Genomic DNA, 17,619 nt, shown 5'->3' with positions numbered 1-17,619 from the left:
AATTGCTAACCCCAAAGTGGTCTGTATGTTTTCACCTCACCATTCTCAACTGGAGGGTCACATCTAAGTGGTGACAGTGACGATCACCATGCGGTAAACCTGATTTGGATATGACTTTTGCAAACTATTATGGTTGGTCTTCACCACATTCATGCTGCAGTCTGTACTATCAGATATCAGAATCTGGGAGATAGAAATCTGTTTATTTTATTTTATTTATTTACTTATTTATTAATCAATTTTATATACCTCCATTCCCCGAAGGCTCGGAGCGGTTTTCAATATATATATTGTATATTGTTAGGAACCATGCATTGGAACAAAATAACTCATCTGATACTTATTTTCTTTTGTGTTTGCCATTGCACTAACTCACCATGAGTAAGGCCCATTTTTTATAATAACCAAGGGTTTGATCAGTGTAGCGCTTCTGAATCTGTTGCTGTGAGTTTTCCGGGCTGTGTGGCCATGTTCCAGAAGCATTATCTCGTGACGTTTCACCCACATCTATGGCAGACAGCCTCAGTGGTTGTGAGATCTGTTGGAAACTAGGCACGGGAGGTTTATATATCTGTGGAATGATGTCCAGGGTGGGAGAAATAATTCTGTTTGAGGGAAGTGTGAATTTTGCAGTTGACAGGCTTGATTAGCATTGAATGGCCTTGCAGCTTCAAAGCCTGGCTCTTCCTGTCTGGGGGACATTCCACAGATATATAAATCTCACTTGCCTAGTTTCCAACAGACCTCACAACCTCTGAGGATGCTTGCCATAGATATGGGTGAAACATCAGGAGAGAATGCTTCTGGAACATAGCCATACAGCCTGGAAAACTCACAGCAACCCATGGAATCCTTTGACAATACTTCTCAATGTAACTGAACAATGGGATTTCTCATTTCAGACTGGGATGATAAAACATCAAATCATCCTGGTGTCCCCTGGGCAACGTCCTTGCAGACGGCCAATTCTCTCACACCAGAAGCGACTTGCAGTTTCTCAAGTTGCCCCTGACACGACAAAAAAATTACTTGTATTGAAATTAGTCTCTTTGCTGCATATTATTATTATTTCGGAACCCTAGCAATGGAGTAAGGCCTCATTGGCATTGTGCATTGCAAATGGTTTGTGCCAGTGAGAGCCTTCTTCCACTTGGTCGGCCTCCAAAGGCAGAGCGTGGTTTCCCCTGGATGCAGCTTTGTGTTGCTTTTGTGTGATTCTTCCATCATCTTCCTTTTCAGATACTAGCAGCAAAACTGCTCCGGGGACCACAACGGCCGAAGAAGCAGCAAGGATCTTAGCAGAGAAACGCCGGCTGGCGCGGGAGCAACGGGAACGCGAAGACCAGGAAAGAGTCCAGAGAGAAGAAGAGGAAAGGTAAAGCACTTGAGAGCATTTTTGCACAGGATCTGTATATTTGTATTTTTCCTCATTAAAATCTCTGTTCCCCTCGATTTTTTGGTCCCTTTAGTTACAGCTACTGTTTCCCATAAGTTGGAATTCAGCAATGGTTGTTCATGATTTTTTTTGTAAACACAGAAAGTGGGCCCCTTCTGACCTCGCAAAGCTTTGTAATCGAAACTTTTTAGCCTTTCCCACTGGCCCGTTAATGTTTAACAAAATTAACCTAATTGGATTATATGATTTATATCACATTTACCATTTTTTTACTCATTAAATAACTCCTGCGATCCATTTAGCTGGCTTCTTTTTCCTTTTTTTTTTTTTTTTTTTTTTTTTTTTGCAAGGCAAGTGTCGTGAACCAGATGCCTTAAAGGAGCCAGACACAAAGTAAAAGTTCAAACAATATTTATTAACACAACAAAAAATAGCTTAGGAACACTTAACTCAGTGTTCCTAGAAATAACTAAGAGTCTTCAGCAACTGCTGTGCAAAAAAACTAATTTAAAGAATAATCCGGATTATACTGAGATATAATCCGGGATAATAAAAAGTTCTAGCAAACTGCTTCAAAATCACAGAGTTCAATAAGCATAAGGAAACAAGGTGGAAGCAAGCAAAATCGTTGTCAAAAAACAGTCCCAAGTCAAAGCACGACCAGAAGTAGAAGATAAAGTCCAGGAAGCGATGTCGTCATCCAAAAAACAATCCAAAATCAAAAGGGAGTTGAAGTCAGGATTTACGAGATTCCAGTCTGTAGAAGCACAGTAACAGGACTCAAATCAAGAGTAATGGCAGCAACAAAGTCCCAAGCACGAATACAACACTTTGCCTACTGCAAAGTTCCCAATGTTTGATACCTTCGTTTATCCTATAACTCATTATAGGATGATGAACTTCTCTCCACCCTGTCTTCATCACTCTCAGCTGCCTTAGTTTCCACAGCTGCTCGCCACCGCCCGTCCCTCCAACTTTTCCAGCGTCTATCAAGACTTACATCACCCCATGTATTACCAGGTTGCCAATCTCCAGAAAACCCTTCAAACTCATCACTAGAAGCTGGTTGTGTACATATGTCCCTGATCTCTTGCACATGGGTCCAATCCAGCCCATCCTCCTCTTCGTTATCACTCCCAGTCCCATCATTTCCTGAGAATCCCATAAAGTCCTCCTCCTCTGTTGGAGTATTAGGTATTTCACGGATCCACTTCCTTTCTCGTTCCTCATCTGACTCTTGCTCCTGAGTAACCCGCTTGAAGCCTCTACCCACATCTCCCTCCTCCTCCATTTCAGAATCTGAGAAACCTTCAAACGAATCAGTATCTCTAGGTGTCATGAATATCTCCCTAATTCGTTTTCTTTGCTGCTCTTGCTCCAACACCTGAGCAGCCCTCTTACCCCTTCTACTACCAGTTGTAGCTTGACCAGCACACTCTACTACAACAGCAAGTCCTTCCAGACTCTGAGAAGAGCCTTCTTCTGGATCCTCCTTCACCTCCACACTGCTTTGCTCTCCAGGGGCTGATCTTTCAGTAATTCCCAACTGCGCCATCAGTCTCTGACCTTCTCCTGGGTTCCTTGCTTTATATCTCCTCCCGTCCTTAAAGGTGAAAATTGTTGCAGGATAGCCCCAGGAGAATTTTCAAACAGCCATTTTTTTTTTCTTTCTTGAACAGTGTCTGAAAAAAATATCTTGTTTCACTACAACAACATTGTCTTTAAATTTCAAGTCCTTTATCTATTTTAGCTCCCTATAAACCTGTTCTTTCATCTTTTCAGTTGAAAAAGCAACCACTATTTCTTTTGAGTATCCAGCACTGGCCCCGGTCTATAAATCCTGTGATCCCACTCAATGTCTGTCCCTTTAATTGGTACATTTAAATTTATAAACCAGCTCACCAGGTTTTTTTCAATGTCCTTTGCCTCCACATTCTCAGGAATTCCTAGCAGTTTCAGATTGTGTCTCCTCAATCGGTCTTCAGACGACGTATAATTGATTGATTTATTTCATTTTGATTTATTTCATTTTCGTTTTCCTCCAATTTCTTTTGAGCTTCAAGGGCAGTTTTTTTACAACACAAGTTTCCTCTCTTATCTCTTTAATTACTTTCTGAAGCGATCGGATATCACTTCTGATATTCCTCTCCATTGAGGCCAAAGAATCATTAATGTCCTTTACTCTGTTCTTGAAGATTACAACAACAACAACAATTCTTTATTGATTAGTCAATTTTGACCATATCAAAACATGCAAAACATACAAAACATACACACTTGCTCATACATACAGTAAAACCATATGTGAATACAAGGCATCCTGGCCTACTGGCCTGTCAACCTGTTAGAGACCCTAAATTGGGTCTTTTTAGGTCCACGTCGCGGGAGCACGGAAGGAAGGAAACAGTCCCAAAAAAGATTTAAAAAACAAGGTTTTATTTTAGTTTCTTCATGAAGAAGACGGACAGCCAGGTAGCATGCGCAGATGCTATCCTTCAAGTGACTGCCATGTCCCCCTTGGCTTTTGACCACCAAATATATAACCTCAAGTAAACAAGAACATTTTTTTTGTCATGGAAAGTACCCTCTTTCCAGCCCCCGCTCTTGACCTTTAGATGGAAAGTACCTTCCTGTACATGCAGACTCCTCGCTTAAAAAAAAAACAACCTTTGAAGTTAACCACAAGCATCCTGTGTAAGAAAGTATCTTAATATGTCACATCTTGTTTCTTCCGTGGTGCTCTACAGAGAAAGGGTATGTCTCTCTTTTGCTGTTAATTTCATTCAAAGCCCCTTACTCAGTATTTGCAAATTTCTCTCAAAGACCCTTTCAAACGCCCTCCTAAATGATTGTGCAAATACAAGATAAACCAATAAAAGATTAAAAATTGATTAATTCCTTAAAGTAGGGTTTGGGCAGTGCCATGAGAGTACTCCAACATACCCACAACTCAGATACACATGCCCATATGTTAAAAATTAGACGGCAATATAAAAAACCCGGTCAGACAGACAGAAATTCATCTCTGTCAAGGTCAGGATCAGGCCCTATCAAAAGTCCTTTTTAACCTTAACCTGCACTTAAGAATAGCAGCGTCACTTTTTATTTTGTTTTCTTACCCTTTGTATGAGCTGTAAATCACTGTTTAGGGAAGAGGAGTAAATCGGAACGTCTTATTACGCCTGACGCATGCGCAAAAGTCAGGGGGCGAGTGGGTTTATTAACAAAAGATCTTAGCAGCAGCGTGACCCAGCACCAGTAGCCCAACGTGATAAAAAGAACAAAAACACACAGACCAATGTTATTTCTTCCATAGGAGGCTTTTCTTTATAGCAAAATAAATATAGTTGCACTATTTACAATAACAAGGTTTCCACAACACAAATAAAGTCCTTTATACTTCCGTCTTTGCTTCCATGCTGGGCTTCTTCCTCATGCAGCTCTCACAGAGCTTCCTCTCACACCGAAATTACACATGAGCTTCACACAGTAGCTTTACACACAGCTTTACACAAGAGGCCTTTAACCTGGGACTTCTTTCACCAAAGCTTCTCACACTCTGAGGCCTTTCTCCCACAGTGAGGCCTACTACCACTGAAACCTATTCTCCCACTGAGGCATTCTCTCACACTGAAAACGCTCTCGGACTGAAGAGTTATTAAGCAACAGGCACACCTGCTTTTATTGAACTGTAGCTTTTGCTGAATCGTTGCATCAATTTAACCCTTTCAGTTCTTGACTCACATCTTTGTAATAATAATAATAATAATAATAATAATAATAATACTTTATTTATACCCCGCTACCATCTCCCAAGGAACTCGGTGCGGCTTACATGAGGCCGAGCCCACAATACATCAATATTTATTTTTTTTGTCGTGTCAGGAGCAACCGTTCCTGTTGTGAGAGAATTGGCCGTCTGCAAGGACGTTGCCCAGGGGACGCCCGGATGATTTTTGATGTTTTATCATCCTTGTGAGAGGCTTCTCTCATGTCCCTGCATGAGGAGCTGGACCTGATAGAGTCCGCCTCTCCCCGGATTCGAACCTGCGACCTGTCGGTCTTCAATCCTGCCAGCACAGTGCTTTAACCCACTGCGCCACCAGGGGCTCCTTACATCAATAATAAAGCAATAACAAGGGACTCGGTGTGGCTTACATGAGGCCGAGCCCACAATACATCAATAATAAAGCAATAACAACAAATAATACAAAACAATAAAATAAAACTCATAACAAAAATAAGCAATAAACATTAACAGTAACACAACGACATTTAAAACCTATGACTGGACCAAATGTAATAATTAAAATTTAAAGATAATGCTGAGCATGAACAGATGAAAAATGAACTAGGATAGAGTTTTCAGAGAGGGATGGGGCATGCAGACATTCCTAGATCCATAGTAAAGTGCATTTAGAGGACATATTGCTGGGAGCTTCCTTATTTTGGGAAGGCACACTGGAACAACCACATTTTCAGGCTCCTCCAAAGTTGGGGCATGCCTGATGTCCTTGGGGAGTGAGTTCCAGAGCCGAGGGGCCACCACCGAGAAAGCTCTCTCTCTTGTTGTCAGGAGTCAATTTCTGACATGAAGACATCACAAATTCCCTCCGTGACATCCTGACTGAACCATCCTGGCTGCCTTTTCTCTCTGTGATATTTTGAAGCCAGCAGAGGGCGCTGGAAACCTTGTATTGGAACTTGTGAAGCAACAAGCTCTAATAAGGAAACTGAGAAGAGAGAGGAGATGGGCAGGAAAGGTGTATAAAAGGAAGTGGTGGTGGGAAAAAGTCAGTAGTGTCTTTCCTTGCTGCAGATATACAAGCAATATATTCATTTCAAAGCAAAACCGGCTTGTGAGTGATCATTTAATATTGCTATATAAAACCTACAGTTTTACACTTGTCCCCACCAATCGCGCCTGCGATGGAGGTGGGAGCGTGAGCAGGGCCTCTCCAGATGATCGAAGGGGTTGTATGGGTTCGTACACAGAAATGCAGTCATGCAGGTAGGAGGGTCCCAAACCGTTCAGGGCTTTGTAGGTAAGGACCTGCGCCTAATAAAAACACCTAGTTAATTTTTAATATTTCTGACAAAAACTGTCAAAACACTTTAATTCTCTGCTGTGAAACACACAAATCTTGGAGTATCCCTGAGAGAGAATCTAACGACAGGATACTGATCCCTTGTCAATATACTTAATATACAATATACAAAATATATACAATATATTTTGGACTCTTAGGGTCAGAAAAGAAGAAATGGCCAAGAAGGCGCTTGAGGAGCAGGCCCAAGAGGAAGAGGCACTCCGAGGACTGGAAGCAGTGAGGCGAGCGGAGGAGGAGGAACAACAAAGGCTGGCCGAGAAGGAAAGAGTTCAGAGGGAACAGGAAGAGCAGGAAAAGCAGGCTGAACTTCAGCTACAGGTTTGGGACTCAGAAAAAAAAGGCCCTTTGTGGTTTTTTTAGCTTGACTGGCCTTTTGGAAGTTTCTAGCTTCTCCAAATGGCATCCTTTGTTCCTCTTTTCATTTTATAGCGAGAAGAAGCTGAAGCAAAGGCCCTGGAAGAGGCTGAAAAGCAGCGTCAAGAACGGGAGCGAATCATGCAGCAGAACATGCAGGAGAGACTGGAGAGGAAAAAGGTACCTGTCTCCTCATGTCCGTCACTTCCTTTCATACCTTAGGAATGCAAACCTGTAATGAACATGGCCACAGGTCTGGAATCTGCTGTGTTCCATCTGTGTTCGAAACAGCACATTCTTGCATTTGGTCTTCTCGTTTTATGCTGATGACAACCCCTGGATTTAGCTTATGAGGCAAGGATTGTCCCAGGTTCACCTGTATGGTTTTGTGACTTAGGTGGTGCAATACCGGCTAGACAGTGTAGTTTCTCCAGTGATGTAGGGCGCAGACACCCTGTGATAATGCAGCATGTCTCATTAAAAGCCACACCCACTGTTTTAGCGTGGTGAGATGTGTTCCACACTGGGCATGCATACTTTATTTATTTATTACCCACTTCTCATTAAGGCTCAAGGCAGGGCACAGCATGGCTAAAATGCATACATTAAAAGCACATAGTGAAACTTGCTCGATACTAACACTCAAGTGTCTGCAAATAGGGAATCGAATCTTTCTATTATCTTAAATGGCATCCCTGTCACTCAAACAGAGAATAGAAGAAATCATGAAGAGAACTCGGAAGGCAGAGCAGAACGAAGCCAAGGTAAGTGTCACTTCAGGCCTGAGCCTTTTGATCCTGATCCTTGTTTGTGTTCAAGACCGTGCTCATCTGACTGTGTATGTAAAGAAGTTAAAATGTAGAGAATCTGTTTTTTTCTAAGCCAAAAGCCCTTCACCCTGGCCTGGCACAGGAAGGCTTTTGGGTGCATCTGATGCTACGATCGGTTAGAGCTGTATGGTCTTCCCAAAGCAAGTAGGGCAGCGGTTCTCAACCTCAGGGTCGCGACCACCAGGGGAGTTGCCTGGCCATTTTGGAGGGGCCGCAAGGCCACCCCACACAAAGCCCGCCTCGCCTGCCTCGCTCTCCCGCCATTCAGAGAGGGGGCGAGGCAGGCGAGGCGTTCTCCGTGTGGGCCTGGCCCGCGCAAATTCCGTATCACCTGCCTCGCTCTCCCACCATTCGGCAAGGCAGGCGAGGGGTCCTCCATGCGGGCCTGGCCCGCGCAAAGCCTGCCTCGCCTGCCTCGCTCTCCCACCATTCGGCGAGGGGGCGAGGCAGGCGAGGGATCCTCCGTGTGAGCCTGGCACGCGCAAAGCCTGCCTCGCCGGCCTTGCCCTCCCGCCATTCGGCGAGGCAGGTGAGGGGTCCTCCGTGCGAGCCTGGACCGCACAAAGCCCACCTTGCCTGCCTCGCTCTCCTGCCATTGGGCGAGGCAGGCAAGGGGTCCTCCGTGCGGGTGTCAAAGTGGTCGCCAAAGACCATCAAAAACAGTATTTTCTGTTGGTCAATGAGGTTGTGTGTGAGAAGTTTGGACTAATTCTATCGTTGCTGGGGTTCAGAATGCACTTTGATTGTAGGTGAACTATAAATCCCAACAACTACAACTCCCAAATGTCGAGGTCTGTTTCCCCCAAACTCCACCAGTGTTCACATTTGGGCATATTGAGTGTTTGTGGCAAGATTGGTCCAGATTCATCATTGTTTGAGTCCGCAGTGCTCTCTGGTTGTAAGTGAACTACAACTCCCAAAACTCAAGGTCAATGCCCACCAAATCCAAAGTATTTTTTGTTGCTCATGGGAGTTCTGTGTGCCAAGTTTGGTTCAATTCCATCATTGGTGGAGTTCAGAATGCTCTTTGATTGTAGGTGAACTATAAATCCCAGCAACTACAACTCCCAAATGATAAAATCAACCCCTCCAACCCTGCCAGTAGTCAAATTTGGGCGTATTGGGTATTTGTGCCAAGTTTAGTCCAGTGAACGAAAATACATTCTGCAGATCAGATATTTACATTACGATTCATAACATTAACAAAGTTACAATTATGAAAATAAATTGATGGTTGGGGGTCAACACAACATGAGGAACTGTAATAAGGGGTCGCAGCATTAGGAAGGTTGAGAACCACTGAAGTAGGGCTTGGGGATACATGTTTCCTCAGCCTATAAATAGATATGAGGAAACATCAAGCAAAAGTTCAGATATGATTGGAAGGCAGCCTGATTTTCTCTATGTCAATAGACCGCTGAGACTATCAACCGCCTTTGAGCTGCTCGTGTTTCTGGTCATTCTTTGGTTGCTCGGCAAAAGCAAATGGCGCAGGAACCTTTTGTATTCCCTTTGCTTTCTAATCTCTTACCACCCACCCTCACTTTTTATGATACAGAATGAAGATAAATCAAATGAGGAAGATGAGTATGTTGAAGAAGAGGACGAGCTGGGCCTTGAAAAGCAAGATCAACCTGGTAAGAGCTGTATTTGCACCTTGACTAATGGTCTTTGAGCTCAAGTAGCTGAATATCTTAAGAAGGAGTCCCTGGCGATTTATCAACTTGCAGAATGAAAGGCCTTTATTCCCTACTCGGTGTACCCGCCACGCATTGCTGTAGCCAACCTTCCCTCCCTTTTTCTCCTTCTGAGGTTGACAAACATGCAGGCCCCTGCCTTCAGACTGATTTGAACCGCAGCAGGGAGTTCCGCAGTTCCAGAACATCTGGTTGGGCCAACATTGAGGGGATTGTGGCTACAGCAGCAGCTTCAACTAAGGATCATTTCTTGCTTCCTTTTCTCCCTTTCTCCCTTTTTCTACCTTGCCAGTCAGGGACTGAACAATAGAGAAGAATCATAGAGTTGGAAGAGACCTCGTGCGCCATCCAGTCCAACCCCTTGCCAAGAAGCAGGAATATTGCATTCAAAGCACCCTCGACAGATGGCCATCCAGCCTCTGTTTAAAAGCTTCCAAAGAAGGAGCCTCCACCACACTCCAGGGCAGAGAGTTCCACTGCTGAACGGCTCTCACAGTCAGGAAATTCTTCCTAATGTTCAGATGGAATCTCCTTTCTTTTCTTTTTTTTAAAATTTATTTTTATAAGTTTTTTCCTTTTACAGTGAAACTCCTTTCTTGTAGTTTGAAGCCATTGTTCCACGTCTTAGTCTCCAGCAGAAAACAAGCTTGCTCCCTCCTCCCTGTGGCTTCCTCTCACATATTTATACATGGCTATCATACCTCCTCTCAGCCTTCTCTTCTTCAGGCTAAACATGCCCAGCTCCTTAAGCCGCTCCTCATAGGGCTTGTTCTCCAGACCCTTGATCATTTTAGTCGCCCTCCTCTGGACACATTCCAGCTTGTCAATATCTCTCTTGAATTGTGGTGCCCAGAATTGGACACAATATTCTAGGTGTGGTCTGACCAAGGCAGAATAGAGCATGGGGAGCATGGCTTCCCTGGATCTAGACACTAGACTCTTATTGATGCAGACCAAAATCCCATTGGCTGGTGGAGGCTCCTTCTTTGAAAGCTTTGAAACAGAGGCTGGATGGCCATCTGTCAGGGGTGATTTGAATGCAGTATTCCTGCTTCTTGGCAGGGGGTTGGACTGGATGGCCCATGAGGTCTCTTCCAACTCTATGATTCTATCTTTATTCTCATTCTCTCATTTCAGAGAAGGCAAAGTATGACTCCTCTTCCCTCGAAGATGGTCCAGAGATAGAGCACAGTTTTGCTTCCTTCCAAGACGAATCCAAAATGGAAGCGGATGATGTCTTTGTCAATGGAGACCGGCTGGAGGGAGTTGATCGGAGGAATGGAGATGGGAGTTCCTTGTATTGCCCTCCAACAATAGAAGCCAGGTAAGCCTGGTGCCCTCAAGATGTGTCAGGAGAGCCTTCCATTATGGATTATTGAAATATGCTATGATCAGTTCTGATTAAAGGAAAATTGGAGGGGGAATGCACTGAGATAAAATACACAGAGTTGAAATTCCAAAGAATTTGAGATAATTTAAAATGTTCAAATTATCAGTATTAAGATGATTGGTGGATAAGTGGGATGACCTGTGGTATGTGAAAAATATTTGCGAGGATGGTGGGACCGAGAGCAGAGCCTCTCCCATCGATCTTAGACTTTGTGATTGTTCATAACAGGAGATACGTTCAGATAGGTAACTTTACTTTATGGGTTGTGCAGTGAAACCCTTCCTCAGTCTTGGAGCCTCCTCCTTATAAGTTACTCTGCCCTATCTCCCAGTGTTTTTAATATTTTCTATAATTTTATCCATGCATCTGGCCCTGCCTAGTGACATTTCCTGTGTTTTTAGTGCTTGATTTTATATTGTTGTGTTGTATATTAGTTCAATTTTGCATTTTATGTATTTTGCTTGTTTTCTTGTGTTTGTGTTATAGCTTGTACTGTATTGATGGGCATGGCCTCATGTCAGCCGCACCCAATCCCCCTGGGGGAGATGGAGCGGGGTATAAATAAAGCTTTGTTGTTGTTGTTGTTGTTGTTGTTGTTGTTGTTGTTGTTGTGGTTTATCAGTCTATGCAGAAGCTACCCAGCAGTCTTCCCAGCCCTCTGTTGAATCACACAGAGTCAGAGTAAAAGGAAAAACAAAATTTACTCTTGAGTAGTCAGAGGTAAATATGCAGCTTTACAAAATAAACAGCCTTGAAAATAAACTTAGTCCATTGCAGCAAAATAACTCACACAAAAGTCCAATGCATTGAAATCATGCATTCTCTGCTTCCTCAATGGTGCACAGAGTCTTGTAGTAAATGGTCCAGAACTTCAGCAAGTCCTGTAGTATAAAAGTCCCATCTCAATCATCTGATCACCTTGTCTCTGAATACTGTTGGGGTTCAGCCTCCGTGTGAACCTGAACCTGATTCTCTGATTGTATTTCCTGATGCAACTGAACAGGCTACTGAACATGAATTTGTCCCTGAAGGTTTGCAAACTGTTGAGTCTGAGGTCAGTGGCTTGGAAAGTGAAACTACTCATCCTGATGGGAATGTTTCTGAATCAAGCGGTGATAGCTCTCCAGAGGAGCTAGCACCTGCCTTTTTAAATGAGGATAGAAAAGGACAGATTTGGAAAAACAGGAGTGAATCACAGAGTCTGTGAAGGTCAAGCAGATTAAAGGAAAGGGAGGCACAGGCTTCAAAGTCTGGAGGCGTGTCCCGAAACAGTTTCTTTAGCTTTAAGTGTCTCTCCCCGAGCTCTCTCATTAGATCAAGCATCGTTTAGACTGAGGCATTACCTTGGCAGATTTCCTGGTTTCCATGGCCTGCATTCCCAGAGGCTTCTAGTTTCCAAGTACTGTTAGTGAGATGCTAACAGGTTCCAGGTTTTTCTAGTGTTGTTTTTGGAATTTTGATCTAGTGCATAGATATTCCTGACTGCTGAATTTTACTGTGGCTTTTTGGACTCTGTACTTTCCTCTTATTTTGTAACCATTTTTTATCAATAAAAAAGGATTGTTTTTTCCTACAGTCAAGTGTGGTGGATTAATATCTTATGGTCTTGTTCCCTGATCTGGGTTGCAACAAATACACCATGAAACACTCCTCATGATATACTCCATGCAGGGAGTGGCTCAAGCTCAATTGCTTAATTGTCCAGGTGTTCTTCCTCAACACGCACCCATACAGGCAATGATCCTTGTGAAGACTTAGCATACATATGCACATTCTTTAATAGTTATTATTATTATTATTATTATTATTATTGGTAAGCTGGGCCAGAACCGTTCAGGGCTATATACGCTAAAGCCAGCACTTTTGTGCTCGGTAGCGGATTGGCAACCAGTGGAGCTGCCGTAGCAGAGTGGTTGTATGCTCTCTGTATGATGCTACGGTGACTACGTTGGACTAGTTGGAGCTTCTGAACAGTCTTCAAAGGCAACCCCACATAGAGTACATTGCAGTAATCTATTTGGGATGTAACAAGAGCGTGGACCACTGTTATGAAGTAGCAACAAAAATAATCTTATTGTTGGAGGTCACCACAACATGAGGAACTGTATTAAGGGGTCACGACATTAGGAAGGTTGAGAAACACCAGAAGAAATTAGAATAAAATCTCAAGAGGAACTAAAAAAACCAATTTGGAAACGTTACATGGCTGCAGCATTGGCAACTTAAAGAATACTTTAAAAAAGATAATCAAATAGGATTCACAGAAAGCACAACAGCTTGGGAAAGACTACTAGTCAATGGGGAAAAAATATGTGACAAAAACCTACAAATCACTACTAGAATGGGCCACAGAAGAAGAGCGCATAAAAGAATATATGATAAAATGGGGTAAAATTGTAGGAAGACTCCCTAGACAAGTGGAAATTGATTTGGAATAAGAAAACCAACTACTCCTATTCATACGACATCAGAGAACACTGGATGAAAATAACCCACCAATGGTATCTTACACCATGCAAATTAGCTAAATTTTCAAAAAATCTATGTAACAAATGTTGGAAATGTGGCACTGAAGAGGGGACTTTCCACCACATGTGGTGGTCTTGTGTAAAAGTGAAATCATTTTGGAAAATAATCCAAGAAGAATGCCAGAAGATACTGAAGAGAGGAATACCCCTAAAACCTGACTCCTACTTACTAGGACTAACAGATAATAAGTGGGATAAGGAGACGGATAAACTATTTATTTATCTAATCACAGCAGCCCGCATTCTACTGGCCAGAGTATGGAGACAAGCCATAATCCCTACAAAGGAGGAATGGATGGAGAAAATAATGGACTTCATGAACGTGGACCAGCTAACATATATATTAGCATCCCTAAGAAATACACCTATAAAAGCAACAGACTGGAACCCTGTTAAAGACTGGTTAAAGGAAAACAAGATAAAGATACTAATTTGAACTTTACTAATAGTAAGAGGAATAGGAATAGGATTAATAATATGATAGACAAAACAAGAAAAAAGGGAAAGAAAAAGGAAGAAAAGAGGAATGAAAGAAAGGTGAAAACACTGTTGCCTGCCAATGGGAAAGAAACAACGTCGAAAAGCTGTTTAAGAGAAATTTTTGAAAGCCATACTAGAGAAGGGTGGAGGTCTCGAGAACGACGGTCTCGTTTGTATCTATATGTGTTTAGATAATATGTCTTTATGTGAGTGAATGTATAGGTGTGCGGGTGTATGTATGCGTATGTTTATGTGTATATGTGGGTGTAGACATGTATATATATGCATGTGTATATATCTGTATACATATATATACATGTCTACACCCACATATACACATAAACATACGCATATATATCTGTATACGGAGCCCCCGGTGGCGCAGTGGGTTAAAGCACTGAGCTGCTGAGCTTGTTGATCGAAAGGTCGCAGGTTCGATTTCGGGGAGCGGCGTGAGCTTCCGCTGTCAGCCCTAGCTTCTGCCAACCTAGCAGTTCGAAAACATGCAAATGTGAGTAGATCAATAGGTACCGCTCCGGCGGGAAGGTAATGGCGCTCCATGCAGTCATGCCGGCCACATGACCTTGGAGGTGTCTACGGACAGCGCTGGCTCTTCGGCTTAGAAATGGAGATGAGCACCACACCCCAGAGTCAGACATGACTGGACTTAATGTCAGGGGACTACCTTTACCTTTATTATATCTGTATACATATACATATACATATACATATACATATATATATATATATATATATATATATATATATATAGTTTGGTTTTTTGTTCTATGTTCTTCTCTTCCTTTTATTGTCTATTTTTCTTCTTCTTCACGCTCTTTTCTTTCTTCTTGTTATTCTTTTTCTGATTTAGGACTGATAAACTAGACATGTGATTTTATCGTATATTTGTATACTTGAAAACTTAATAAAAATTATTTTTTAAAAAGAGAAACACTGCTTTAAAAATGCCTCAGATCACCAAGGTTCAAGATTCACCCTTGTTTTCTTGCCATCCCTTTGCAGCCCTCCAGCAAAAGATGCAATTATTGGGAACTCAGGAATCTTGGATATCAACGAAGCCGACCACTCGGTAGGATTCCTCTCCAACCTGAATGGGAAACCTTCGGCGTGGAATTTTGAGGAGATCATCGATCTCGACCTTCACCCCAAGACAACCAGGATCAGTTCAGAGAGCCTCGCTGCTGAGATATCCTCCCAGAACTGTAGGGATGCTGCGGCAACTGCAATGCCCGGCAGCCCCAGGCTGGCCTTTGAGGAGGAAAGTGCCACGAATCCCTTGACCAAACCCATAGAGGCGGCATCAGGTAATATACACTGACCGGGGAGCTTGCCGCCTTCTGCCTGCCTTCCTTCCTCGGTTCAGTTCAGAAACCAAATCTCCACTTAGTTTTAACTTGGCAGGCGTTGTTTTTGTAAAGAGCAAGGGAATGCAGGGAAGGATGCTCCAAATCGAGCGGAAAATAGGGAGTTAGTCCCTTCCATTCTCTGCTGCAACTCAAGCAATATGTGTTGTCCCTGGTTCCCCCCCTTGCCTCACGAATTGACGCTACGGTTAGGATGTTTGGTTCAGGGGCCTTCCTTCCTTCCTTCCTGGTGGAATGTCACCCCTCACCCCAGCCCTTGGCTAAACTGCCCTCTTCTTCCTCAATCCGAGAAAGAGAACACTTTGAAACATATATTGTCTGGAAAGCACTGTGTCGTATCTGGTTTGCTGCACAAAATGAAACCCGCTTTGTGCGCGCCTCTTCGGTGCTAAGCCCTGAAGTGTCAGTTTCATCCTAATGTTTAGCAGGAGGGCCCTAAAACAGGGTTCCCTCTCCCTTTTGAACAGAACTGTGAACACTAGAACCCTGGAAGGCTCCTGACCAGCACTTTGGGACATTCAGGGTTTCCACAAGTCATGAAGGCCTTGTTTTTGAGCTACTTGTGGACCTGTTTTTGGTCCATGTTTCGAGCAAAAAAAAGAAGGATAAACTCTCTTCCCCATCAGAGCTTTGCACTTTGAGACCTTTTCAGGAAGACTCTTGCTGTTGCTCTGTGACATGGATTCATTTAACCAGGTTTTAAAAAAATAACACTTTCTAATGAAATGTTCGTTAAAATTGCCAGTGCCTCTTTGTTTCCTGTTGGGGTGAAAGACAAGACTTCTCCTAGATGCGATTCTAATGCATATTACTAGTATATTATTATCCTAATCACTACAGGAGGCAGTTTTTACAGAGAGAACTGGATCGAAATAGCAGAGAATGCCCAGATATATTTGTTTTTCCAGTCACATTGTCTATAGCATAAACTTGATAGGATATTCTCTAACAAGCCTTGAAAGGATTTACTCTGAAAAGTTGGAAAAGCCAGAAATTACCCACAAGACTTGGAGTTCCTTTTGACCATGGCCCTGTGGTTGACACCACCATGACCGCCTCCTGGTGCACCATGGGCCCTGCAACACACATGTCGATTAGTCTTGTTAGTGTGAATATACAATAGGGACTTCCTATACAAATTGTACAGGAGGGCTGTCAAAGGCAAGACCCCCCAACTCAATTATTCTCTTAAGTGTTTGGGAGGCTATATATTTATCTTAAACTCACCTAAGCCATTTCGACAAATGGTCTTTAACCAAACTACTTAATTTTTAAAGAATGGATCCAAATATGTGCTGAGCAAACAGGGCACCTTGACGTCGATTGGTTGGCCTCTCTGTACCCATTCGCTTGTTCATCTCCTGCACATTTTGCCCAAACCATGAATTAATGCTGTTTTCATCCGTTTTGTTTGAACTCCTTCTTTTGAGAGAAACGCATACACACATGACATGTATTTAAGTTGCTCTTTCACACCTTGTAAGTATTATTTGTGTGTGTATGTGTACATAAAACCAGTATTAGACCCTTGATGTTGTGTGTTTTGTTCCGTTCCGTTTTGTCCTTGTTGGTTGTATCCTTGGGCGCGCTTTCTCTCGGCCTTCAAGGCCGCTGTTGAGCAACCTGCGTAGCCTTAACTCTCTCTGACTTGATCTCGCATGAAGGAATGGGCTGTGGAAGCGTTGTGTTAGTTCTCAGGCCCCAAACGGTTCGGTGTCCCTTTTCAAAGAGCTGTTTTTTCACTAAGGACTACGCTGCTGCCCTGTTTTCTACTTTCTAGTGCAGACACTCGCACTGGAACCATGTTCCTATTCCCAAGTCATTTGGGAATGACTTGGGAACAGGTCCTTTCCCCTTCTTGTTGCGGTTGTTGTCCTCCACCCTTCCCTTTGTACGCTTTGCTGTTTCCGAATGTTTTAGGACGTTTAGAGCAGTGCCTTAGGTTTCGACAAAACAGGGGTATTTTTGTATGCTAGCTCTTTCTTTCTGCCAGAGACAATCATTCAAACAAGCATGACGCTCCGGATATTAGTTTTGTTTTGTTTTGTTTTTCTATGCAAAACTGATGCCTGTTCAATGCTTGGTTACAGCTTATATGTAAATACATGATGCACTGTTAAATAAACTTTGCAACTGAAAGGAGGTCTGCCAGTAGCATGTTATTCAGGTCTCCCTCGGAATATATTTCCCTTCGACTGCGAGGAGAAACTGCCCAAATGGTGGCTGCCATTTGCAATACCCGCCATTACAAGGAGAAGTGAGTATTATTCTTCTTCGTGGCATCTGTGAATTTGTACATATGGGATTTTCCCTACGTGGTCGTGCTGTGAATACACACATATGGTACTTCTGCGCATGCGCAGCATCGCTCCGGAATCTTCAGTTAAATTTTAAAAAGAATTGGCGGTTGGCCCCACACACACTCCCCATGATAGTATAAATAGCCCG

The 17,619-nt window shown here is 43.0% G+C and overlaps 1 protein-coding gene across 1 annotated transcript in view; it reads left to right on the top strand.

The window, feature by feature from the left end:
• The window catches only part of MAP7D3 (MAP7 domain containing 3), a 93,274-nt gene extending 75,964 nt beyond the window's left edge, over positions 1–17,310 (top strand). Inside the window, exons 14-20 of the mRNA XM_060756039.2 lie at positions 1,240–1,375; positions 6,645–6,825; positions 6,937–7,041; positions 7,572–7,625; positions 9,250–9,328; positions 10,526–10,712; positions 14,810–17,310. Of these exons, the coding sequence (XP_060612022.2) occupies positions 1,240–1,375; positions 6,645–6,825; positions 6,937–7,041; positions 7,572–7,625; positions 9,250–9,328; positions 10,526–10,712; positions 14,810–15,125 (1,058 nt within the window). The 3' untranslated portion in view covers positions 15,126–17,310. The remainder of the gene's footprint in view (positions 1–1,239; positions 1,376–6,644; positions 6,826–6,936; positions 7,042–7,571; positions 7,626–9,249; positions 9,329–10,525; positions 10,713–14,809) is intronic.
• Positions 17,311–17,619: the final 309 nt, after the last annotated feature.

Source organism: Anolis sagrei, chromosome 10 (assembly GCF_037176765.1).
Source record: "Anolis sagrei isolate rAnoSag1 chromosome 10, rAnoSag1.mat, whole genome shotgun sequence".
NCBI classification, from domain to species: Eukaryota; Metazoa; Chordata; class Lepidosauria; order Squamata; family Dactyloidae; genus Anolis; species Anolis sagrei.
The sequence above is the reverse complement of the archived record's forward strand: the minus strand, read 5'-3'. Positions and strand labels throughout refer to the sequence as shown.